The sequence below is a fragment of the Camelina sativa genome, chromosome 19 (assembly GCF_000633955.1).
Source record: "Camelina sativa cultivar DH55 chromosome 19, Cs, whole genome shotgun sequence".
Classification (NCBI taxonomy): Eukaryota; Viridiplantae; Streptophyta; class Magnoliopsida; order Brassicales; family Brassicaceae; genus Camelina; species Camelina sativa.
This window is the reverse complement of record NC_025703.1, coordinates 3,326,846-3,350,894: the sequence shown is the minus strand read 5'-3', so window position 1 is coordinate 3,350,894 and position 24,049 is coordinate 3,326,846. Positions and strand designations below refer to the sequence as shown.

General features: G+C 38.1%; 6 protein-coding genes and 1 pseudogene across 7 annotated transcripts; 3 read left to right on the top strand and 4 right to left on the bottom strand.

Annotated features, from left to right (window-relative positions):
• LOC104764502 (exosome complex component RRP42) lies at positions 2,939-5,179 on the bottom strand. The gene is made up of 8 exons (XM_010488043.2): positions 5,069-5,179; positions 4,757-4,888; positions 4,604-4,660; positions 4,418-4,510; positions 4,152-4,230; positions 3,943-4,067; positions 3,493-3,636; positions 2,939-3,386 (listed from the first exon to the last, which is right to left on the bottom strand). The coding sequence occupies exons 2-8, from the start codon at positions 4,880-4,882 to the stop codon at positions 3,147-3,149; spliced, it is 864 nt and encodes a 287-aa protein (XP_010486345.1). The 5' UTR covers positions 4,883-4,888; positions 5,069-5,179; the 3' UTR covers positions 2,939-3,146.
• LOC104764501 (transcriptional adapter ADA2a) lies at positions 5,267-8,538 on the top strand. The gene is made up of 13 exons (XM_010488042.1): positions 5,267-5,383; positions 5,587-5,648; positions 5,776-5,957; positions 6,110-6,175; positions 6,264-6,389; positions 6,466-6,538; positions 6,636-6,696; positions 6,785-6,843; positions 7,006-7,056; positions 7,173-7,401; positions 7,493-7,703; positions 7,794-8,072; positions 8,176-8,538. Exons 1-13 carry the CDS (start codon positions 5,331-5,333, stop codon positions 8,371-8,373), a joined length of 1,650 nt encoding a protein of 549 aa, XP_010486344.1. The 5' UTR covers positions 5,267-5,330; the 3' UTR covers positions 8,374-8,538.
• LOC104764500 lies at positions 8,689-10,699 on the bottom strand. Its single transcript, XM_010488041.2, has 2 exons — positions 10,440-10,699; positions 8,689-10,295 (listed from the first exon to the last, which is right to left on the bottom strand). Exon 2 carries the CDS (start codon positions 10,276-10,278, stop codon positions 8,758-8,760), a length of 1,521 nt encoding a protein of 506 aa, XP_010486343.1. The 5' UTR covers positions 10,279-10,295; positions 10,440-10,699; the 3' UTR covers positions 8,689-8,757.
• LOC104764499 (nitrile-specifier protein 5-like) lies at positions 11,182-13,491 on the bottom strand. Its single transcript, XM_010488040.2, has 2 exons — positions 13,294-13,491; positions 11,182-12,308 (listed from the first exon to the last, which is right to left on the bottom strand). The coding sequence occupies exons 1-2, from the start codon at positions 13,327-13,329 to the stop codon at positions 11,361-11,363; spliced, it is 984 nt and encodes a 327-aa protein (XP_010486342.1). The 5' UTR covers positions 13,330-13,491; the 3' UTR covers positions 11,182-11,360.
• On the top strand, positions 13,935-15,853 carry LOC104764498 (GLABROUS1 enhancer-binding protein). Of its 2 annotated transcripts, none has more exons than XM_010488039.2 (4): positions 13,935-14,078; positions 14,238-14,558; positions 14,677-14,952; positions 15,144-15,853. In XM_010488039.2, exons 2-4 carry the CDS (start codon positions 14,244-14,246, stop codon positions 15,636-15,638), a joined length of 1,086 nt encoding a protein of 361 aa, XP_010486341.1. In that variant the 5' UTR covers positions 13,935-14,078; positions 14,238-14,243; the 3' UTR covers positions 15,639-15,853. The 2 variants fall into 2 exon arrangements, with proteins under 2 accessions (XP_010486341.1, XP_010486340.1); XM_010488038.2 differs by having other exon boundaries at positions 13,936-14,078; positions 15,138-15,853.
• LOC104764496 (uncharacterized protein sll1770) lies at positions 16,099-20,489 on the top strand. The gene is made up of 18 exons (XM_010488036.2): positions 16,099-16,320; positions 16,693-17,279; positions 17,390-17,533; positions 17,629-17,754; positions 17,869-17,956; positions 18,048-18,135; positions 18,217-18,310; positions 18,395-18,449; positions 18,534-18,625; positions 18,707-18,877; positions 18,947-19,003; positions 19,087-19,170; positions 19,282-19,366; positions 19,448-19,509; positions 19,615-19,689; positions 19,782-19,886; positions 20,012-20,153; positions 20,254-20,489. The coding sequence occupies exons 2-18, from the start codon at positions 16,716-16,718 to the stop codon at positions 20,325-20,327; spliced, it is 2,106 nt and encodes a 701-aa protein (XP_010486338.1). The 5' UTR covers positions 16,099-16,320; positions 16,693-16,715; the 3' UTR covers positions 20,328-20,489.
• LOC104764497 lies at positions 20,425-22,944 on the bottom strand (annotated as a pseudogene).

Genomic DNA, 24,049 nt, shown 5'->3' with positions numbered 1-24,049 from the left:
GAGAGAGAGAGAGAGAAGAACGGGATTCAGCGAACTTACAGTGCAAAATGCGTGATTTTTGTTTGTCTAGGGTTCGAAGGAGAGCAAGAGAGAAGGAGAGGATGAGAGGGACAAATGGGTCCACGAAGTGAAAGTGTGCTTTTTTTTTCTCTTTTTCTCTTTTGGCTCTTTTACTCTCTTTTTTCTAATTTACACACGCTCCTCTCCCGCCTCCACGCGCCACCGTCTCTTCCGTACCACGACCATTTTTAGTATATAATCTTTTTCTATTTTTCCTTTTTTTTTGGAAATATATATCTTCCTTTTTACACGTACGTATTATTTACCCACAAGATATAAAAGTTTAATCTCTTTCTAAGTTTACCAAACTCTAGATTAGGAACTTTCGATGTGCGGGTAAAAAAAATTAATAAAAAATATAAAATAAATATTTTTAGTAAGTAAAAATTATCTATAAAAGTAAATAAATACACTGAGGTGTTCAATGCGATATTTCGTATAAAAAGTATTCTACAGTTAAGACTATTAATCACGTTTTCTTTTAATGTCCTTGCTCGTGTGAAGTTTAGGATTTATCTCCGACTTCGGTCTCGTCAGAGAGTTTTCCATATGAGTCGGTGTACTCAAATTTGAATTTTGTTTTTTGGAGGGATGCCTCTCAATAGGGTGATCCTGATCAACTTCTTCAATTACCATGAATTTTATAGGCAATCTGGAAGGCCATAAATAAAAAAGTTTTTCAAGGTTTAGAGATCGAGGAGAATGATACAATTGCTCAGCTTTGGGCAATAAGTTAGCCTGAGAAGAGGTGCTCTTTTTTACGGCTGTCATGTCAGCTCCATCTTTGTCTTCAGATGTTTAGGTTTCTTCACCTTGTTGTTAGATTGATGGTTCTTGAAAAGCAACCAATGTGCATTCAGGATTGGGCTGGTGGTGTTGCGTTGGTGAGGAGCGAACCTTGCTGTTGGGGGCCAAGTGTCTAAGACAAACCCCCTCCCTTGCATTCATGAGTTAGAAGCGTTGTTGTGGGCCATGAAGCGGATACGTGTTGTAGGGATCGCTTGTCAACATTTCGAGACTGATTGTGCTGAGTTATTCACTATGGTGCAGTCCCCTGAAAATTGGCCGTCTTTCTCCAACCTGCTCGCTGGAGTCCTTCCCACTATTCTCCATCTCTTGGATCCCGCATGCGTCAAATTTGAAGGCGGATTGTCTTACATGTGCTTCACACTCTCTTATCTCTGAAGTTTCTTTTGTAAACCTCTTCCCTCCGGCTTAGGCAACTAACCGAAGAACTTCCTTTTAACTTATTTTTTGGTTGAAAAAAAGTAAATAGATACACTTTTAGTTAAAGCAAAAAAGTTGTAGATGAGTTCAAAATTATTAAAATAAAATTAAATTTAACAAAGAATATATATTTAATTTTCGTAAGTAAAAACAATGTATAAAAGTAAAGAGATAAACTTTTAGTTATTGAAAATAGTTCTTTCTTTTTTGTTGATATAATACAATAATGTATATCTATTTACAAATCTACTATCTACATTACCACTGAAAGTGTATTGGTACACAGAAATATATTTTAGTCTTAAAATATAATTTTTAGTCTTTACTATTACCAACAAATTGTCCTTATGAACACATTAAATAACCTATTATATGTCTCTTCACTTTAACATTTTTATAGTTACAAAAATACATACGTTAACCTTACATACTCGTATCTTATATATTATAATTGTAATATTTTGAATAAATTATTTGATTGGTGAAAAAAATATGAGACGATTTTTTTATTTTTATTTTACTTTAACAATCTTTTTTTTATGTAAAAGTGAGTATTTACATTTTTTTAGAAACATTAATTAATTGTATAATTTTCACAATCATTTGTTTATCTTATATAAAAAGTACTCCTTTTTCTTGTAAAATTAGCAACTTAAAATTAAAATAAGTAAAAAATATTATAATTTTGAATTTTATGATATATATATATATATAGTTTTCTTATAATGATCTTTTCTAAATTTTAAAGTTGTTTAAATTTTATAATTTTCGTATAATTGCCTTTTAATATTTTTAACCTATTAAAAACAAAACTTTTGTTTTACATTTGGAAATTTACAACGGTTTTTTTTTAAGATTTTAAATAAAATTAGGCTTTACTTTTTATATAAGATTTTATGGTAGGGGTTAAATTTTTACATTTAATTTTTCTTTTAATAAATTTAGAATTGACATATGTCATCATCTTAATGATACAATTGACACTTATATTGATCTTGTTATTGAGTAATTTTGACATCAAACTTTATATAATAAGATAATATAGCTTTTGACTCTTTTTTTTTTCCAATAATGAAACAAAATTTGAGCTAGTGGACACTAACAATAAAGAGAAACAAATCATCATCTTCTTCAAACTACTATTTAGTACTATTGTTAGAAATCCATTTTAATTGTGACTAGACTATAATAACGATTTATAGGCAAAAATTGCAAATGTAAATAAGCTTAACTAATTGAAAAATAAAAAGATACACTTTCATTCGTTTTATATTTGGAATCTCTCTTCTACATATTTTTTGCTCCTTTTCTGTAAACGACTTACCAAATTGACTTCGTCAGCTGTAAGTGTAACCAAAGAGTGAGTGAAACGAAGATATGAAGACGGGAAACAAATGGTTAAATTGGGAGTTTTGCATAAAAACAGTTGATTGTTTCCAAGTCATATTACAAAACCCAAAGTTGAGATACACGTGACCAACACTGCTCACACACACATTTGACCTTTGAGCTCAATCATGGACCACCAATCTTCTCTTCTTTCCAAGTCCATTCAATCTTCTGCTGACCTCATCTCATCTCTCTTTTCTCCTCCCAAAATATCACAAATCCTTTTGTAACTTGTTTTGTCTTTTCACTTTAAATAGAGAGATCCAAGAAACACAATGCATTCACAAGTAGTAAGTAGGAACTCCCTTCTTTTAACGAACGTGATATAATGTTTACTACTATGGCAAAAAGATATAACACCTTTTCTAACACACAAGACAAAGCATCGGACACTAAACAGAGGAAAAAGGACTTTGATTAGCTAATCTGTTCTGACTTCATCAAGTCAAGATTCAATATGAAACCCAAAGTCAAGATTCGTCTTCGCAGGCCTCTGCAGCTGAAATCTCTGAATCAAGTTTGCTCATTAGAGTCTCCGTCACATGCTTGGCCACAGAGATCATGTCAAGGATGACGCTCGGGTCTAAGCCACACCCGCCTCGTTTGGTTAACCCACATATATGGCCTACCCGGTTCACAGATATAGATACAGCTGAGCTCATCTGAGACTCCTCTTCTGCTGTTGCATCAACTATGTAATGCATTCCCACCTGGGAAAACCATGGATATGCATTTTTTACATGGATGGCACAAGACTAGTGAAATTTAACCTAAGGAGATGTCTATGTGAATCAAGAGATCTGAGATGTGATTTACTTTTGTTAACGTGACTATGACCGGAACACTGGAAGTGTCAAATTGTAGATACTCTTCGTCGCTTATGTCAATCTCTGGTTGCTCATCATCTGCTACTTCAGCTGAAACATTGACTTTTGGGATGGCCGTGTTGGTTAAAGCAGCCTGCAGGAGCATTAGTCAACAAGTGCATTAAAGCATGCATTCAGCCTTGAGGAAAGATGACTTTTGGGTTTATTAAACTATCAATTTGCAACATATCATAAAGCTACAAAACCACTTAATCCAAATAGATTGAACTAATCTACGATATTTTAATGAAAGACCTGCTCCCATTCTTTTTTCCTACATTCTGAGGCCTTTCCTTTCTCTTAATCCTGATTGATGTGTATTATTTACTCATTACCATTTGCAATTAAACCTGGGACTAAGGGTTAAGAGAGAAAACCAAACACATATCACAAGAATTACCTTAATAGCAGCACCCAGGGCATCCAATAGATTCCCATCTGAACTAATGACAAGGCCATCGATATAAAGGTCCCAGCAAACTTTTCCTTCTTTTATTAAAAGCGAAGATAAATTTATTCCAGCTCCTGTTACCAAAAATGAAGTGCCATAAACATTACAAACTGAAAGCGTAACAATGCACCACAGATAAAACGAACATGATTGCATACCTGCTCCACTTTTCCCACCCAGAAGACATCTTTGAAGAGCCAAAGCAAGCTCAGAAGACAATTCCTCACCTCCTCTCCCCTAAGCAACAATAAGGTCACAAAGAATTAGCCTCGTAGAGACCTTAGCAGCATTGAGTTTGGGAAATCCAAAGAAAAGCTCTGATATACAAAATCTCAGTTCAAATAGTAAGAGAAACACCAAGAGAACAGATGTGACAAGTGCTTGATAGAACCAAAACCAGGCAGTATCATAGAAAAAAGCTCACCCCAAATGTCGGTTCTGCTGTTGGACTGCAATCAATGAAAACTGCAACCTTTCCTTTATCGGGTTGGAGCGAACTTGGCCTCCCAATTTCAGCCTGCAATTGCACAATATTACTGGGTGACATTTACAATAGAACAGTAACACTTCCCCTGCAACAATGACAGTAGGGAACAAAGAAAGTACGCACCTTTACACTAGCAATCACATCGGTTCCACCTATCTTAACTCTCGCTGAACCATTAGCCTAGAGCCAACAAAAACAAGAGAAAGAAGCATATCTGTTTAAACAACTAGGAAGCAAAATTGAGAAGCAGAGGAGCTCTCTGAGATATACAGTTACCTGCGGAATTACACCAGTTTCAACATAGATAGGTCGGTAAGTCAATCTTTTGCGACCATCAGTTCGAAGATCTTGAGCAATCCCACCTTTAACAAAGTGTTGCTCCCCAATAGAAAGCCCCACCATTGATTACTACATAGAGATCAACACAACATCAGCTTCAGAAACCAATTAGATCAAATGCTGAAGTAGATATCTACCGGAATTATAAACTTCGAGGTTCACGGATTGATGCTAGGGTTTAAGAAACAGCTCAAATAAAAAAGTACACATCTTTAAACAGCACAATCAAAACCCATTAATCTTCTTTACCTTCCTGAGAATTCAATAGAAGACAGAGCACCCAGAAAATTCTCCGGCGAGTGTAGCGGCAACTTTGGATTGGTTAGGTTAAGAGACGCTACAAGGAAACTGACAACTGCCGTAGGGTTTAATGATGGCGTAAACATAATTATTGACACTTGGTAAGGGTAATTTAGTCTTTTACCGACTTATCATTTTCTTCCACAGCGTTTTAGCTCTCTTCTGGGTTTCTTCAATCTGCCGGGAAGAAGTGCGAAGCTTGGTGGTGCCGATGGGTCGTTCGAAACTAGCGTCTCGTCCTGCTGATGCAGACTTGAATCCCGGGTTCGTAATAAAGTTCCATTCTTTATCCGTTTTAGCTCGAAGTCTTCTAGGGGTTTCTCTTCTCAATTTCAATCTCTGGTATTCCAGTTAGCTGTGTTTGATTCTCCGAAACGGAGTTGATTTGGTACTTGTGGGTTCTTGGTTTTGATACTGCTTCAGTCTCTTGTCTTGATCCTAAATTTGGTGGATTTATGATGTTTCAGAAAATCGAAAAGGAAGAAGATATCCACGGGTTCCGATTATGCAGGAGCTTCAGTTTCCACCGGTATGTTTCCATGTACTGAGCAATGAGATATGCATTGATGTATTATCAAAGCTGCCTTTTTCCAAAAGTTGTCACATTTTTGGATGTTTCAATAAGTGCTTTACATTTACCAATACAAATGATGTAGGAGGTGAAGCTGGGAATGAGAGGAAAGCTGGCCTTTACTGTTGTAACTATTGCGATAAAGATCTGTCTGGTTTGGTTCGTTTCAAATGTGCTGTTTGTATGGACTTTGACCTTTGTGTCGAATGCTTTTCTGTCGGCGTTGAACTTAATCGCCACAAGAACAGTCATCCTTATCGGGTTATGGTTAGTTTCCAACTTCGAGCACTACTTTTGAATTTCAACCGAACGCTCTGTCAGATGAATAGTAGTAATTGGATAGGTATTGTGTTATAAACAAAGAAATTGTTCTGTGGTTGTTTTTCTGTTTGTGATGTATCTACCCTTTTCTGTGGCAGGACAATTTATCTTTTTCGCTTGTTACTTCTGATTGGAATGCCGATGAAGAGATACTCCTTCTTGAGGTAATTGTTAAACTGTTTCTAATTTTACGCTCCTTTGTTTGGATAGAGGTTTTTAGCTGACTATTTGGATGTATATCTATGGTATTAGGCCATTGCGACATACGGGCTTGGGAATTGGAAAGAAGTTGCGGACCATGTTGGCAGTAAGACTAAGATAGAGTGTAGGGATCACTTCAATTCAGCATACATGCAATCACCGCTCTTTCCACTTCCGGTAAACACTGATGAAAACTAATGATTAGATAGTTGACCCTAGCTTTTTTATTTACTCAAAACTCCTCACTGTGTAGGACTTGTCCCATACAATTGGAAAGAGCAAAGAGGAGCTTCTTGCTATGAGTAAAGAGCATGATGTAAAAGCAGGTCAGCTTTGAATATATTAGTGGAGGTTGCCTTTCTGATTTTGAACTATTATATTGACCTAAGGAGGAAACTGAGCTCATTTTCTGTTTTTTCACAGAAATACCTGCACTTGCGAGGCTATCTCCGAAAGAAGAGTTACCTATGTTAGCTGAAATCAAGTATATACTTGTGTTTGTAACAATGATTTATCTACGTAGACAATGTTGAATGCTCTTTTTTTAAATCCTTTTCTGTTTCAATGGGCAGACACAAAGCTTCAGGGAAGGAAGATGCAATAGATCAACCTTTGACTGCCTTAGCTGGAGGTATGTGACACTTCTCATGAAATGCTTTTATCTATATAAAATTCTAGTTGTTTTTTGCTCTTTGATTTCTGGTTAAGAAGCAATCATCCGTCTTTCGTAATTGGACCTCATATATTATCTTGTCCTTGGTTCCAAATGTAAAGTAATGCTTTTATTGGACAGTCAAGAAGAAAGTCAATGTACCACAGGCTAAGGACATGACTAAGTTGGAAGGTATGTATATATTGGAACAAGTTGTATGCAAAGTGATAGTTGAAGGGAACAAATACTAAATGTACTTAAAACAGAAATGTAGAAACTAAAAGTAGTTATTGGCCCTTGTGTCTCAGCTGCAAAACAACAATCTGATAGGAGTGTGGGGGAGAAGAAACTGCGACTTCCTGGAGAGAAAGTTCCATTAGTAACAGAGTTATATGGCTACAATCTAAAGAGGGAAGAATTTGAGATCGAACATGACAACGATGCTGAGCAACTGCTCGCTGACATGGAATTTAAGGATTCTGACACGGATGCTGAGCGTGAACAGAAGTTGCAGGTTCTTCATATTTACTCGAAAAGGTACACTTGTTACAGGAACATACATTGTTAATCCGAATTTTTGTCGTAAGACAATGCTACAGCCAAGATTGTGCCTTGGCTTTGTTGGCAGGCTTGATGAGAGGAAGCGGAGGAAGGAATTCGTTCTGGAAAGAAACTTGTTGCACCCTGATCAATATGAGATGGGCCTTTCAGCAGAGGAGAAAAAAATATATAAAAGCTGTAAAGTCTTTGCGCGGTTCCACTCCAAAGAAGAGCACAAGGAACTGATTAAGGAAGTCATTGAGGAGCACCAAATTCTCAGAAGAATCCAGGATCTTCAGGTTTGATGCTTATAATATTACCAAACTTGAGAACTAATTACCAAGTCAATTAGGTGGGGACATTAAGTTGAGCTTTTGGTTCTGTTGTAGGAAGCTAGAACTGCCGGTTGCAAGACAGCTTCAGAAGCAAAGAGATTTATAGAAGAGAAGAGAAAGAAGGAAGCTGAAGAAAGTTTGCTGCTGCGACTAAACCACGGTGCACCAGGCAGTATAGCCGGCAAAACACTAAAAAGTCCAAGAGGGTTACCCAGAAATTTGCAGCCCTTTGGTTCTGACTCACTGTCAAAGGTCACGCCTCCAATAATATATAGCGGTTTGGACAATTGGGATGTTGATGGCCTCCTTGGGGCTGACTTGCTCTCTGAGATCGTAAGAACAATAATTTTCAAACTTGGTGTTTCTCATCTTATTTGTGTTTTTGTTGATTTCTTGATATTATTCCCATGATTTGAGAGATTGAAGCTGTGTGCAGGAAAAAAAGATGTGCAACGAGACCAGAATACTGCCTGTACACTATTTGAAGATGCTAGAAATCTTAACAAGCGAGATAAAGAAGGGGCAGATAAAGAAAAAGTCTGATGCTTATAGCTTCTTTAAAGTACAGCCGAGTAAAGTAGACAGAGTATATGATATGCTGATTCAGAAGGGAATAGGTGGCGAGCCAACATGACTCATTAGCTTCATGGTCCCTAACATGTAATTCTCAAACATATTTTAGCCATGTACATATAAAGGAAGGTGATGCTGATTTTGGTTCCACATCTTGTTCTATGCTAGTTTTGACAGCTTGACAATGTCTGATTGTTATCTCCTTGAATTCAGATCTTGTTTTCTAGTTTTTTTTTACATAAACACAAGAAAAGCTTTTGATACAATGTTTAAAGCCAATGCCCTCTCTTGGGTTAGTACATATTTCAGGAAAGCGTGTTCAAGAAAACTAGATTCTTTGGTGACAAGAAACTACTTTGAATCAGATAGTCATTTAACAACAGCGAGAACCAAAAGTTACTCTACATCAAGCTGCTAATCATAAGAAAAGCTTTAACATCAACTCCTACGGTTGCCACCATTGATTCTTCTCCCAAGGCTTGAAAACACCATCATGTGAAACATATTTCAAGTAGAAGAAAAACCCACGTAGCAACTTCAACGCTCTTTCCTTATCAACACCATCCACAAGTTTGTATTCTTTCTCGAAATCAGGGAAACTTTCTAGATAAGATTGTCCCAATTCGTCAGTCTCATAATCGGTTTCTCGTCCCTTTCGTAGTTCTCTGCATCGGGTCATTTTCCTATGGATTGATGCGTGACGATGGAGCTGCTTCAACTCTCCTCCATCATATGGTTTTTCAAGAACATCCATTAGCTCCTTTCTAAACCAACAACTACCACTGTCATCCTCTTTACTTACTTCATCAAGATCAACCACTTTCTTGGACGCCACAAATGGTGTACCATCCCCATCCAAAAACGGGTTATCATCAATCGCAATTATATCAGAACCATCAGACCAAGACTCAAGATCTTGCTCAATCTTCACTTTTACTAGTGGTGGATCCGTTTCAGGGACCATTGTAGATTCGTTAAGAGCATCCAAATCAGACGGATCCTTCTGAAGATTCGCCATTGGCTTAGTTATCGCATCTCTAAGTGAATCTACAAGCCATGTGAGATATCTCATGTAATCCTTATCCACAACCTTTGCACCCTCCTCCTCATTCTTCTTCCTTCTCGTTACAAAATCTCCTTTGCTCCTTGAAGTCTCATCTACATCCTTAAGCTCTGTAACTCTTTTTACTCGTTCCACATGATCATCAACAACCCTTGAAGTCTCTGCAGCCTTAGTTTCAGAAAATTTACCCATTCTCCGTTCAGGAACTTTGTTGTCTAGTTGAATGGCTTCTTCAGTTCTAACCAACGGAACAGCTCTGCTTTTTAACTCGTCAGCTTTCCTCTTTCTCCCTTCAGAAACTGTGTTGTGTCTTTGACTGTCTTCTTGAGTTCTAACTAACGGAACAGCACTTGACTCCGAAGTTTTCCTAACTTTGTTGTCTCTTTGTTGAAAGTCCTCTTGGGGTTTTTGTAACGGAACAGCTTCTGAAGTCTTTGCAGCTTCTAACTCTGCGATCCTCCGTTTTCTCCGTTCAGCAAGCCTGTTGTCTCGTTGAATGTTTTCTCGGACATTAACTCTTCCAGTCTTAAACCCAACAGCACCCTTCCTCCTCGTTCTCTGTTGATTAACTCTGCTCTTCATTGGATTCTCATTCACAAGCTTTGAATCACAAGTAGAGATCTTGAATTTACGAGTGTCAGATCCTCCATTGTCAACTTCAAAGCGAGGGATGAAACTGTTGTCACCTCTTCTAATATGATCCAAGATTACACCGTAGTCCGTATCAATCATAACATCATCATCATCATCTTCGTCAAGACAGATAATTGGAATATCGATTCTTTCAGACATTGCACAAGTGTGCTCGCTGATTGCATTCATCATAAACCTTCTACATCCATCATCATCCATAACTGAGTTTGATACACCAACATCGTCAATCACAATGGTTTTCTTCTTCATCGCTTATTAATAACACTCTGTTAAATCGAATAGATAAACTTGAAAAATTTAGGCAACAATCATTGAAGAAAAACCCTAAAAGGTTTGCGTTAAAACCAAGGAAAAATAACAAAGAAAGAAAGCAAAAAAAAAAAGATGAAGAAACGTAGAATCAAGCATACCGTTTAGAGCGACTCGGGTTGCGAACACAAAACGGAGCAAAATTATTATTCTTAAGACTTAAAAAGAGAGAGAAATAGGAAACGGTGAGCTGAAGAAGTTAATCACATATAGTGATTAGGGTTTAATGCAGATCAAGTTTTGCTTCAACAATTAAGGAAATTGTTTTTTTGTAGAGAAAGAGAATATGAAGAGACGTGAGATAAGATTGAAGAGACTTGAGAGTTAAAGAGGAGGCTATGAAGGTCGGTCAGAGACCTAAGGATCGTAGCTATATATCAGAATCCACGTCATATATTTTCTGTCCTCAAGAAGAGTTAAGAAAATAGAAATAATGCATAATAGTAATAAAATAAAAAAGTAAAGTTACACAATAATCATACCCAAACAAAAAAGGTAAATAATTGAATTTTCTGGTTTGTGTGAGTGTGGGAAACAAGAGCATGCATTGGGTAGTTTGGTGAGTAATAAATTTAGGTTGGTGTGTGTCGCGTGCGGACCAAACTGCAACATCTTGTCAAGTATTCCATAGAACGAGATATATTCTGAGACTAATAAAAGATATGGAAAAATATTGATGGGGTTAGACTACCTATGGTCTATGGATCACTAAATACGCATCTACTACCCCCTGACTGAGACAGACTGGGGTAACGGATTGAATTCAAAGCTTTCATTGATAGTGAGTGTCATCAATTGATAGTTCCGTAGTTCGTGTGTATCACTAAACTATGGTTGCTACGGTTTCTTATAGGATGGTTCGTCCGTTATTATTGTTTAATGAAAATTTCGATTGTTTAATTACAAAAACGTAGATAAAACAAATGCACACACACTTCATCCAATCCAAAAGGAAAATTAAAAGAGAAAAACAGAAACTTCACACAGCCTCTCTCTCACCAGAAAGAAAAACCAAACCATACTTAGTTAGTGTTGGGAGTGAACAAGAAGATATCATCAAGCCTATCATTGCTTGGAGAGTTCCCACCATAAACCAACAGACCTTCCTTACCATCCCGTGATCCAGCTGCAAACGCGCACCATCCTCTAGGCCCGGGATGCTCATCTGATCCAACTCCATCATCCCATTTCCTCCATTCCAATGTCTCCGTATCAAGGCCATATGCGTCACCAGTGAAACAACCTGCTCCCATATGCCCCAAGTCACTCGGATCGATCTCCCCTCCAGATATCAGTATCTGTTTTCCAACAACCGCAGACGAAAACACACTTCTTGCTGACGGTTTCTCGCCTTTTGTCTCAACTTCTTTCCATTCTCCTTTAGCTATGTCGAAACAGTGAACATCATCAGCTTCTTCTCCTGCAAATCCGTAGACCACCCAGATCTTTCCTTGAACAACAGCAAGCCCTGGACCGCCTCTTCCTTTACAGGCTTCACCCGGAGACGGGAACTTAATCCATTTCTGATCAACAACGTTGTAAGCCCATAGATCGTTGAGACGTCCTTCAACTCCGCACCCTCCAAACACATACACGTTCTGAGAATCCGCGGTAATGGAGTGGTAGCTTCGGTTTTGTGGACCGGTTTCCCCTGCAGTGAGCAGTTTCCACTGGTTGGTGGACGTGTTGAAACAGTAGAGTTCGTTGAGCTCCTGATGAGTGGCGTCCCGGCCACCAAAGAAATAGATGATGGGTCCAACTGCAGCCATGGCTACGCCTACTCTAGGAGGAGGAGCGTCCCCTGTAGCTTCTTGGATGGACCATGTCTCAGTCTCGAGGTCGAAAACGTATAGATGGTTGTCAACGGGAACACGCGGTTGGAACTCGCCGCCAAAGGCATACACTTTGTTTCCCACAAGTGCTATGGCATGTGAGCTTCTTGCTCCAGGTCCAGTTCCATTCTGTTTAAGCTGATCACACAGAAAACAGAGAAGAAGAAAACATCAACACAAAGATTAAGTACTAGACAAGGATGATATTAAGCTTGAAATCGATAAGAACAGACAAATACAACTATGTGAGAGGAGTTAAGTCAGCACATGAATAGTCAATTCCATAAGGACAAAGTAATCTTCCACTAGTACTGTACAATAGTCGTCTAATAGTACTTGATCAGAGAGCACAAAGTATGAGGTTTTAATCGTAGAGCCAAATTATCAATAAGGAAGGGGAAAAGTTCCATTGGTTCATGATCAAAAGGATCATCACAGCAATAATTTACTGAGAAAACCGAGTCAGACAGATGCCCAGTAAATGTAAGATATCTATGTATCATGTCAAATTGTAAGAAAACAACAAGTCAAAATATAAATGATGCAATACTAAAAATCTTATAATCTCATATCTATTAGAATAAGAATGAGTAGAAATCAAAATCAGAAACAGACAAAGAGTTGAGTCAGCATGCAAATACTCAATTGGATAATGACAAAATCATCATCCACTAATCCAAAACTCGTGATTAACAAAAGATAAACGATTCAAATACTTAAATGTAATGATCATTACAATATCAAAACGTTTTGTCTTTTTATTAAAACCTTACATCAGTAAAATGATCAATCAACAAAATATGAACAACTCAGCAGCGGCGAATACTCCATAGTAGTAGTCCATTCAATATAAAGACAAAACTCATGATCCAAAATTGATTAGAGAAAGCATAGACTAGGGGATAATGAACCTTCTTTAAGTCTATATAGTAATCACATCAGCAATTTAGTCAGATTCTAAACCAAAGTTTCATAGGCCGCTTTTTATCGTACGATTCAATAAGATCGAACAATTTGGGGTTTGATCGGAAGATTCATAAATAGTATATCCGATGAACCCCCAGATTCGTATCTACGAGAAGCAAAAAGACAAGAAATTTCAACGAAGAAAGAGAGATGAGACCTGAACCCATTTGCCTTCCATAGGAGTAGCTGCCATCGTTGCTCTGCTGCAAATTAGTATTTACCACTGAGTGAGACTCGTTTAAGACCAATTTTTGTGTTTATTGTGTGTTTGTTTGTGAGGTTTTCTTTCTCCTCTTTTGCATTGTGTCCGTCTCTCTATTTAAGGCCCAAAGAGAGTGAAAAAGGAATCTTTCCCTTTTTTATAGATTACCTCAATATTTTTTAATTTTTTGCAAATATTATTCTTTCTATCAAACAAAAGACAAAGTGAACTTTAATTGGTGCACAAAAAAAAAAAAAAAATAGAACTTTAATAAAACGGCATGGAATGAAACTAAACGCAAAAGCGGCATGGACTTTGCAGTTTTTTTCACAGTTTGGTAAGGATATGTCTATCTAAACAAACTTCACAATTTATTACATTTTAGGATCTATAATAATCAAGCCAGCTCCTAACAACCATTATGATTTTATTAGTAGTAGTGTATATTGCAATAGAAAAGGTTTCAATTTTTTTTTAAGCTCCATTATTTTATTTTTTTAATAACCAAAACAAAAATTGGTTATCTAATAATGGGCTCCGTACGGTCCTTTGGGTCCACGGGCTTCTAATACCACACACACATCACATATCCTCTAATCTCTAGTCATACGGTGGTGTAAACATGACGAGCTTGTCATTTAATCTCAATTCTGGACAAGTATCCATAGAGATTAGAGAGAATTCATCCATCCGAAGCTAGGGTTTCTCCCTAGATTGATTTCAGTACCCTTTACCACACCGTAAGTTTGATCTGTGTACTGACTTTGATTTTTTCCTTTTTGTTTTTCAACGCTTCTTTTACTTGAATCCGTGGATTTGATCTGTGTGTATTTTGAGGCAATCAAAAAGATTTCAACTTTTAACGAAAGCTAAAAGCTTTATATATGTCATTGAATTAGGTCTCGATGTTAAACAAGAAACGTCGTTGTTCTGGAGGAGATGGTGGTTTCAGCGATACCTATACATGTGACTTAGAACTCCGAGTCAAAAACTCTAACGGCTTCCTTCCTCCCTCTCCTCCTGACTCCCCTGTCCTCAATTCCCCCGAGAATCTGGACTCAACCCCCACCGCTGCTGCGGCTGCTGCTGCTGCTGCTTTCGATGAAACACCAACCTTGTCCAAGACTAGGAAGAAGCGTAAGGCTACGCTGTCTCCTTCATATGCTCCTCCTGATTCCAAGAGACTCTGGAGTAAAGATGACGAGCTTGTCATTTTAAAGGTTTCTACTTTCCTTTTTTCTTTTTTTTGGGGATCTTCTTGCTTTCAGCTCACCTGGCTTATTAGGTCTTCTTCATTTCTTTTTGCTTATTCTTTCGCTTTACTCTTTTGTGAAAAAGGGCATTGTTGACTACAAGACCAAGACAGGACTGGACTACCGTTCTGATTCAGCTGCATTTTTTGAGTTTATCAAAGATGGCATTGATGGTATAGTCTCAAAGGATCAGCTCATGAATAAGATCAGAAAGTTGAAGTCTAAATTCCGAGATAGTTCGGTTAAAAATCCTAGCTTTACTAACCCTCAAGATTCTGAAATTTTTGACTTGTCCATGGCAATATGGGGCAAAGTTAAACCTGGATGTGTTGATGACAGAGCTAAGAGGACCAGGAGCAAGGTAACTCAGGGTTTCACTCACCTTCTCCTAATATATTCATTGGTGTTATAGTTGTTGCCCTCATCAATCTCCTGAGTTTGGTTGCTTATCAATCTTCTGAGTTGTGTTATAGAATTAGTTTGGTTGCTCAACTTGCTTGATGACTCAAAAGGTAAATTGAGTTGTAATTTTGTATGTAATATAAGGTTCAGGCTTTCGTGGAACACGAGGTGGTGACAAACGGTGAACCAGAGAATGATGATGGATTAGCAGAAGGTAACTCTTTTGACAAAAATGCTAACAAGAATACGGAGAATGAGAATGGTGGGAAGAGGAGTGAGGAAGATGGAGCAATGACAAACGGTAAACCTGAAAATGATAATGGCGCTGCAAAAGGCGGCTCTTGTGTGGACAAATTACCCACTGAAAATGTCGACAAACGTGTGGAGAAGGAGAACGGTGAGGAAGAAGATGGTGCTGCTGATGATGAGCTGTGTGCTTTACAGGACGCACTTGAGACGACAGTGTTTCAGCATATAGGAAACTACGCACAGAAGCAGATGCTACAGAAGTTGAAGAACCTTAAAGCCAAGGAAAGGAAAGAGTTGAGCAGTGAATGGAAGTCATTACTTGCTCAAGAGGCGCTATTGAAGAGCAAGAAATATTCGTTTACGGCCAAACTCGCAAATGCAGCATTTCATAATTAGGTAGAAGAAACTAGTGTGATGACTGATGAGTAATGACTTCCAAAAGTAGTTGGGTGGGTAAAAACTTCGCTTTCTGAAACTTGCCTATGATCCGATCATGGTGAAGCGTCACAAGTTTTGTTAATAATGCTATTGTGCAGTTTCGTTACTTTGTAATAAAACTGTAGTTGTTTGGTTTTGCTTTTCTATACAAAAACTTCCGTTTTATTTGGTTTTAAATGAGTACAAAAATACCCAATTATGTATCCTTTAATTTTTAAATAAAAGATCTTTTTAAAGGAGAAACGCTTATAATAAGCGTACTCTGTGTCGAACTGTGCCACACAAAGAACGTGAGAAGGAGAAGCTGGACACGCACCTTATTTTCCTTAAGTTTGGCACTAAAAGTTACAAAAGGTTCCTTTCATTATTGTCCGATCAAAGTCCAATTTTTTTTCCTATTTACGCAACAAATTACGATAAAAGGTACGAAATTAAAATTCAATAGGAAGGTGGAAAAACAAATTCGGTGGAACAACACACGTTTCATAAGGACGACACCATTACGCAACCTTAGTCCTCTCTGTCTCTACCGTTCTCCTCTGTTCCTCTCTACTTAATTAGCCGATTTTACAGATTAAAATATCTGGGTCTGGGTTGTTTTCTGTCTCACCAGTCAACCCGATTCAGGACTCAAACAAAGGTTCCATTTTTCTTAGTTAATACGTCTGTAATTTGTTTGCGTTTCTCAATTATTCTTGGGTATTTCTTCTGGTCTGGGTTCAGGAAAAAAGTTTGGCTTTTTAATCTTTGTACAGTGAATTGAGTTCCTCTTGCTTCTGTATACTTATGTGTTACTACTGTTCTCTGATTGTTTATATTTTGTTCATGCTCTGAAAATTGTTGTGATTCTCTTATCAATTAAGTAATCTTTAGGACTCGATGGTTTGTTTTACAAGAGGTTTTAAGTATGATGATGTATTGGAGCTCTGTTACCATGGCTTTTGTATTGTTTTAGACAATCATATTGTCTCTTTTTATTGAATATTGTTGTTTGTTTTTGTCTGTTCAATAGGTTTTATTGTAGCTTAGGTGGAAATGGCGGCGTTATTAGCTTCTCAGAGCTGCTGCTATGGCAGTGAGACCGCAAGAACCACCAAAGCTATTGGTTTCAGTAGCTCTCTGGAGAATCTTTTCACTGGAGAAGCCGTTCAGTGTTATGGCAGCAAGTCGAAGAGATTTCGTATTGAGATGAGACAATCGGGTACGCCTTCAAAGGTTGGAATCAATGGACGTGCAGTTAAAATGGTTCCCGCGAGTGAGGTGATGAAAAGGAAAGATGGTGTGAATAATGTAAACAAAGTGAATGGATCAGCGGAGAAAGTTGTTAATGGAGCGAGTTTGGTTAGTATTAGAAATAGTAATGGTGCTTCAACAAATTTGGTTAAGGTACCAAAGAAACAACCAGAATCTTACCTTCCTCCACCGGTTGAAGGAGTTAGAGTTCTTCCTTCTGATGAAGGTTTTAGCTGGGCTAATGAAAATTATAGCGCTTTTCAACGTAGTATTGACGTTTGGTCCTTTGTTTTATCCCTGAGGATTCGTGTCTTGTTCGACAATGCAAAGTGGTCGTACATTGGAGGATTCACAGAAGATAAACAGGTAAGAAACCTTTCCTTATTTCTAATCTCATTGATTTTTCAGAGTTGCCTACGTTTAGATACCAGTTTTTTTGTTTCTTGTTCTTACATCTGTTGTTGCATTATTATCAGAAAATCCGAAGAAGAGAAACAGCTTCATGGTTGAGAGAGAGTGTATTGCAACTTGGTCCAACGTTTATCAAACTGGGACAGTTGTCTTCAACGAGGTCGGATTTGTTTCCACGTGAATTTGTGGATGAGCTTTCCAAGTTGCAGGTACATTTGCTATTTCGTTATTGATGGTTTTGAATTCATGCATTAGTTTAGATTCTCTTTGCGTTTTCTTACTATTCTTTTATACTGGTTTTCAGGATAGAGTCCCGGCTTTCTCTCCAGAGAAAGCAAAGCGCTTCATCGAGGCCGAACTTGGGGCTCCTATTAGTGTAATGTATAAAGAATTTGAAGAGCAACCCATAGCTGCAGCTAGCCTTGGTCAGGTATTTGACACTTAGCCACACCCTCAAGCAAGCCTACTTGCTTATCTTTTGTTTTTTGCATTCCATCTACATATTGATGTTTGTATCATAATTTTCCAAAGTGTATTCCTTTAGGTACATAGAGCTGTATTGCACAACGGCGAGAAAGTGGTAGTGAAAGTACAAAGACCCGGACTAAAGAAACTGTTTGATATTGATTTAAGTATGTAGTAACAACTTCTGAGTTATACAGTAGAATACTTGCATGGGTGCTTGCTTGAGAACTGCTGAAAATGAATTTACTTTCCTATCAGAAAATTTGAAGCTCATTGCTGAGTATTTCCAAAAAAATGAATCATTTGGCACAAACGATTGGGTTGGAATTTACGAAGAGTGTGCCTCGTAAGTCTTTTTTATAACTTTAATACCTAGCAACTTTTGTGGCTCTAAACCATGTAGGGCTGATATCTCCTTTGGTTTCAGAATCTTGTATAAAGAGATTGACTACATAAACGAAGCTAAGAATGCCGACAAATTCCGGAGAGACTTCCGGAATATAAGCTGGGTCCGAGTACCTGTAAGTTTCATTTGCTAAACCAAAACCTATGTTATCAAATTCTGGTATATGAAACACATTCTGTTTATCTTGTTCCATCTGTAGTTGGTCTACTGGGATTACTCTGCCATGAAGGTCCTGACTTTGGAGTATGTGCCAGGTTCGTGTTGAAACTACCCAATGCATTGGTTCGTTTGATAAACAATGTCGCAGTATTAACTCTCTTATTGATTGGTACAATTAGGTATCAAGATCAACAACTTAGACGCCTTAGCGACACGGAGTTTTAACCGTTCTAGAATCGCATCACGGGCCATTGAAGCTTATCTTATCCAGGTTAGTAACAATATAGCAACACTTTTATTGGAGTCCCAAGTCTTTGGTTCAAAACTTATGTTTATGGTTTGGCTGTTTTAGATACTTAGAACCGGCTTCTTTCATGCGGATCCGCACCCGGGAAATCTTGCAATTGATGTAGATGAATCGATCATCTACTATGACTTTGGCATGATGGGAGAGATCAAAACATTTACTCGGACGAGATTACTTGATCTCTTTTATTCTGTTTATGAAAAAGATGCGAAAAAGGTATATTTTCTCTTTCAAGGGTTTGATCTTAAACTGATAAATAATAAAACTAACTAAATGTTCTTACAGGTCATGAAAAACCTGATAGATCTTGAAGCACTTCAACCCACTGGAGATCTTTCATCGGTAACACTACTGTCTCACTCTTTTCTCTATGCGAGAAGTTTATATATGTAAGCTCATTTCGACTCTGTACTTGTTTTTGTTAGGTAAGGAGATCTGTTCAGTTTTTCTTGGACAACCTATTGAGCCAATCACCAGATCAGCAACAGACTTTGGCAGCTATTGGAGAGGTACCGAACAAAACTGTGCCTGAAAAACGAAGCTGAGTTCTTTCTCAAGCCTATTTATGATAGTGTAACCATAAGGTTCTTAAATTCAAAAATTCCTCATTTCTATGGCAGGATCTTTTTGCAATTTCCCAGGATCAGCCATTCCGTTTCCCATCTACTTTCACCTTTGTCATCCGAGCATTTTCCACACTTGAGGGTGCCTACTCAATCTGTTCTTAACCATTTTTTTTCTTAAAATCTACCACAAGTCTCACCATATAGCTTTTTGATTTTGCAGGTATTGGTTACATCCTTGATCCAGATTTCTCTTTTGTGAAGGTTGCTGCTCCTTATGCACAGGTTCGTACCTCTTTTCTCTGCTCGAAACCCAATTTTTTAGCAGTCACCTCCTCTCTACATTTTTCGATCAGTGTGGTCAACGCTCATGAATATCAACAAAAACAGGAACTCCTGGATTTAAAACAAAGGCAGCGCTCGGGAACTCAGCTTGTCCAAGAAATAAGGAAGCAGGCTGACGATGTAATGCTTTCGCTCGTATTTTACTGTCATATCTCTATTTTTTTCTTCTGTTCTTTCTAGATGTACTTAATTCAACTTTAAAACATGTGCAGGCCAGGTCTTCTACTCTGTCAATGCCATCCCGAGTGCAGCGAATAGAAGAGTTTGTGAAAGAACTCGATTCAGGCGATCTAAAACTACGTGTTCGGGTTCTTGAGGTAAAGCAGCTTCGCCATGGTTTAATCACCTCGACATAGTTGGTTTTAGAGTAAAGCTGATTTGTCACGGTTTTGTAATAGCAAGAGATACTCACTGTGGGATTTGTTTGTTTATATTGGTTCAGTCGGAAAGAGCAGCCAGGAAAGCGACAATACTGCAGATGGCGACAATGTATACAGTTCTTGGAGGAACTCTGCTTAATATTGGGGTTACATTTAGCAACCAAGGAAGTCAGCTTGTTGCTAATGGATCTTTCGTCGCAGCAGGTATGAAAGCCGTTGTACACACGTGCATATAGAAGTATATGCAGGTATATTTACAGTCTATGCAAAGGGTATATAAGCTTGATAAATATCTTTCGTGCAGGAATATTCTTGGCATTGGTACTGAGGTCTATGCAAAGGGTAAGTAAGCTTGATAAGTTTGAGAAGATGATATGATGGATGGTTATTCTTTCGAATACAAATATCAGATACAGAATTTGTGATGTATAGGTATAGAATGTATCTTTTAGCTCAAGTTCATAATATTTATAAATTGTATAAAAACTGTCTCTAATTATAAAGGGAAGGAAAGTCAAAAGATATATGACAAAGTTTTCACTATAATTGTGTACAACTATACTCTGCGTATTTCTGATAACTCTGTCTGCACCAAAACATCCACTGCAACTACATATTAATCTTCAAAATACAAACAAGTCTGCACCAAGGCTTAGCAGAGAAACTTATATAAAATACAGTGCTCAAGGTTTCTGACCAAGAAGCCATGGCTGGAAGAAGAGATGGCTGTGAGCAATCTCGATGAGTTCACGTGGGTCATTCATCGTCTCATCTCTCAGCGCCTCAAGAATTGCCTCACATGAGAACTCCCTTGAAACATCATCAAAGTGTAAATCATGATTATGAATGCAGTCCAAGTTGATAAGTTATTACAAAGTTATAGAGATGCGCATACCTTGTTATAAGAATTCTGTAGAGCATCTTTAAGATGGGACAGAGTTCAGCTGGGGTTACAGGTTTGCCCTCTTCAGGGTGTTGAAGACTTAAAGAGGATTGGTTCAACAACTCGTAAAATGCTTTCACCGCAGAGACCCCCTATGAACATTACATCAAAATCACTTCATGCAATCTATGACAAATTATTTGCAATCTTAATACTAATCATCTTATGCTGATCTACAGTACTAAAACTTATACATAGACGATATATGGTATATAGATTCAGTGTTTACTCAAGTGTTCTACCTCCAAAGTTCATAACTTTCTATGAAATGTGCAATACCCTTAGCTATTAACCCGATTTTATGAATATGAATTTACTATGTAAGGAAGGGAGTTATATGTGTTCTCAATACTAAAAACGTCCATAACTTGCCAGGAAAACTTATGGCTAATTTGCAATTGAAAAATTGATCTATGACGTACCTGAATCATCCCCTTGCCTTTGATGCTGTCACCCATTTCAAGGCTAAGTTCTCCTTTTGCAAGCTTCTGGCCATACCACGCATTACGACCTTTTAGTAATGTTACATAGGTATCCGCAAGCAAAGGCCCAGCAAGTTTCTCTGGCTCCTTGGCCAATAGATGTGTTATAAAAATCATCTCTGAAGTACAATGCGCAAAGTATACAGACTTGCTGGTAGCACTTTCCTTAGTCAGTGTAGCCACCATTCCTATAAAGTAAAAAAAACGGCAAAACAACCACTCGGCTCGTGAACTTTGACTTATGATCACGAGTTCCAATATTTTATTTCGTATCACTACTATTCAGGTAAACATGTTAGACACCTGGTCTTACCTGCACCGATGGCATACACATTCTTCAAGCCACCCATTACTTCATGCGTAATGAGGTCACTATTATCCCACACTATGAAATGTGACTGCCTTAGAAACTTTCCCAAAGGCTTCCTCCATAATTCAGACCCGCAAATCCGCGCATTGGCATACTCTTTGTTATATACCTCAGAAGCAATATTAGGTCCACCAAGGTAGAGAATGTTCTCAAGAGGAATACCAGCTACAAAAGAGAATATGAGAAACAAACTATAAAATTTTAATGACAACAACTACTGATCATACACTTTAACACCAATACAGTCAAGACATACACTCAAGACATACACTCAAGCAATCTGTTGGGTAACCAATACACAATATCACCTTAACAAAAATAGAATCTTAATTTACTCTAACGAAAACTTAGGAAGAAGATATCAAGTATTCATCTAGGAAGCAAATAAAAAAGACATATGAGAAGTGAATTTACTCGCTCGATAGATCATTTGGGTAGGAGTAACAATCCTCGGATGAGGTTCAAACTCAGCTTCCACACCTTTAGCCAAATTCGGATGCAGTAACCCTCTCTTGCCAGTACTTACTAATCTCATTGAACACCTGAAATGTCTCAGTTGATGGTAAACCATTGATGACAATATCAGCATCCCAAACAGCTTCTTGCAGATTAGTCACAACTTTCAAAGGACACAAAGGAGTCTCAACCATATTCAAACAAAACCCATCTTTCAAAATCTCATCAGCGTATAAAACCCTATCCCCTAATCTAGCTTCCACATACTTGAGATAAGCACACCGTCTGATCAACCTCCTCAACAGCTCTTCCCTCGAATTGATCACTTCGAACAAATGTTCAGCTGTGCTTTTATCTATTGCTCTCCCTCCTCTTCTCCAGATCCTCACACTAGCTTTTTCCCTAAATTTTCCGTAAGTCTCCTGCAACATTGCAATGAAAACACTGCCCCAAGCACCAGCTCCTACACCTACGATCCTTAACGGATCGTCATCGGCTTTGCCCATTACTCTACGAATCTCATCAAGTCTTTCTTCCACCAACCTGCTCGGAGCAGAGTTGTTGTTCGTCTCCACGGTTTCCACCACATGATCCATCATCAACAAAGCCTTACGATTTCTCTCTTCAGTTGGTTCACCCACTAAAAAGACACAGCAAGCTATGGAACAAAATCGGAGTTCTTGTCGGATTTACCGATGCATACACTTTAAACAACCAAATGACTTTTTTTTTTTTCCTGGAAAGTTTGTGTTTTTTTTTTTTCTTTTAATTTTCAGGTAACTTATACCAACAAGACAAGGAAAGACGTCCTATTTATCCCTCAAAACTACCATATCGTACCGAATGTCCCTGGAACTTTGACCTCTTAATAGAACCTCTTCCATCTTATATCCTCTTTCTATTTCCCCCCGAATTAATACTTCTATGTCTATTTCCCCAATTAAATTAACCTTCTCAGCTATTTCCCCATCGACGTCGATTAACACGGTTTACTGTTTTAGTTAACCGACAGACAATTCTTATTAACCAAAATAACCAAATTAAACCATTATTAACCAATTGACAACCCGATTACAACCCGATTACAACCCGATTAGATCACTTAACCTAAAAAACCCAAAAATCCCCAAATCGTTTTTTCCCTTTCCATCGACGAACCCTAGATCCCTAAATTGATTCTTCTTTCTTCGAATCGTTTTGTTATCTCTTGCTCTTGGCTCTTGGGATGGCGTTAGTCCCCGTTGTTAATCCACCTATTGGAGTGGAGTTCGACGAGGAAGGCGAGGATCGAGATGAATTTCACATCGATAAGCTTGCGACAGATTTTACAGAAACGGAGGAATCGATTCGTCATAACGTGTATCCAGAGAGTGACGACGAGTCTGAGGGTAATGGTCGTGGTGGTGCCGCGCGTGGGGGGACACCGATCGTTCGTGGCGATGGTATAATGTATAAAGGGCAGAGATTCTACAATGGAATCGCGTTTAAGGAGTGTGTGACTGACTATGCACTGGCAACAGGTTGTAATCTGAAGCAATACAGGTACGATAGAGATAGAATCGGGTTTAGGTGTGTTGGTGCTAAGGGAAAATGTCAATGGAAAGTTTATGCTGCGTCTCTTCATAATGAGTCGATGTGGAGGATTACGAAGTACACGAACACCCATGTTTGTGTGCCTAATGGAGAATGTGAGATGTTTAAGGTCCCAGTCTTTGCTAGGTTATTTCTTGATAAGATTAGAGAAGAACCAGATTATTACATGCCTTTAAAGATGGAACAGACCATAATGGAGAAGTGGAAGATATCAGCTACGAGAGGTCAATGTCAAGCTGCTAGGAGAAAGGCATTG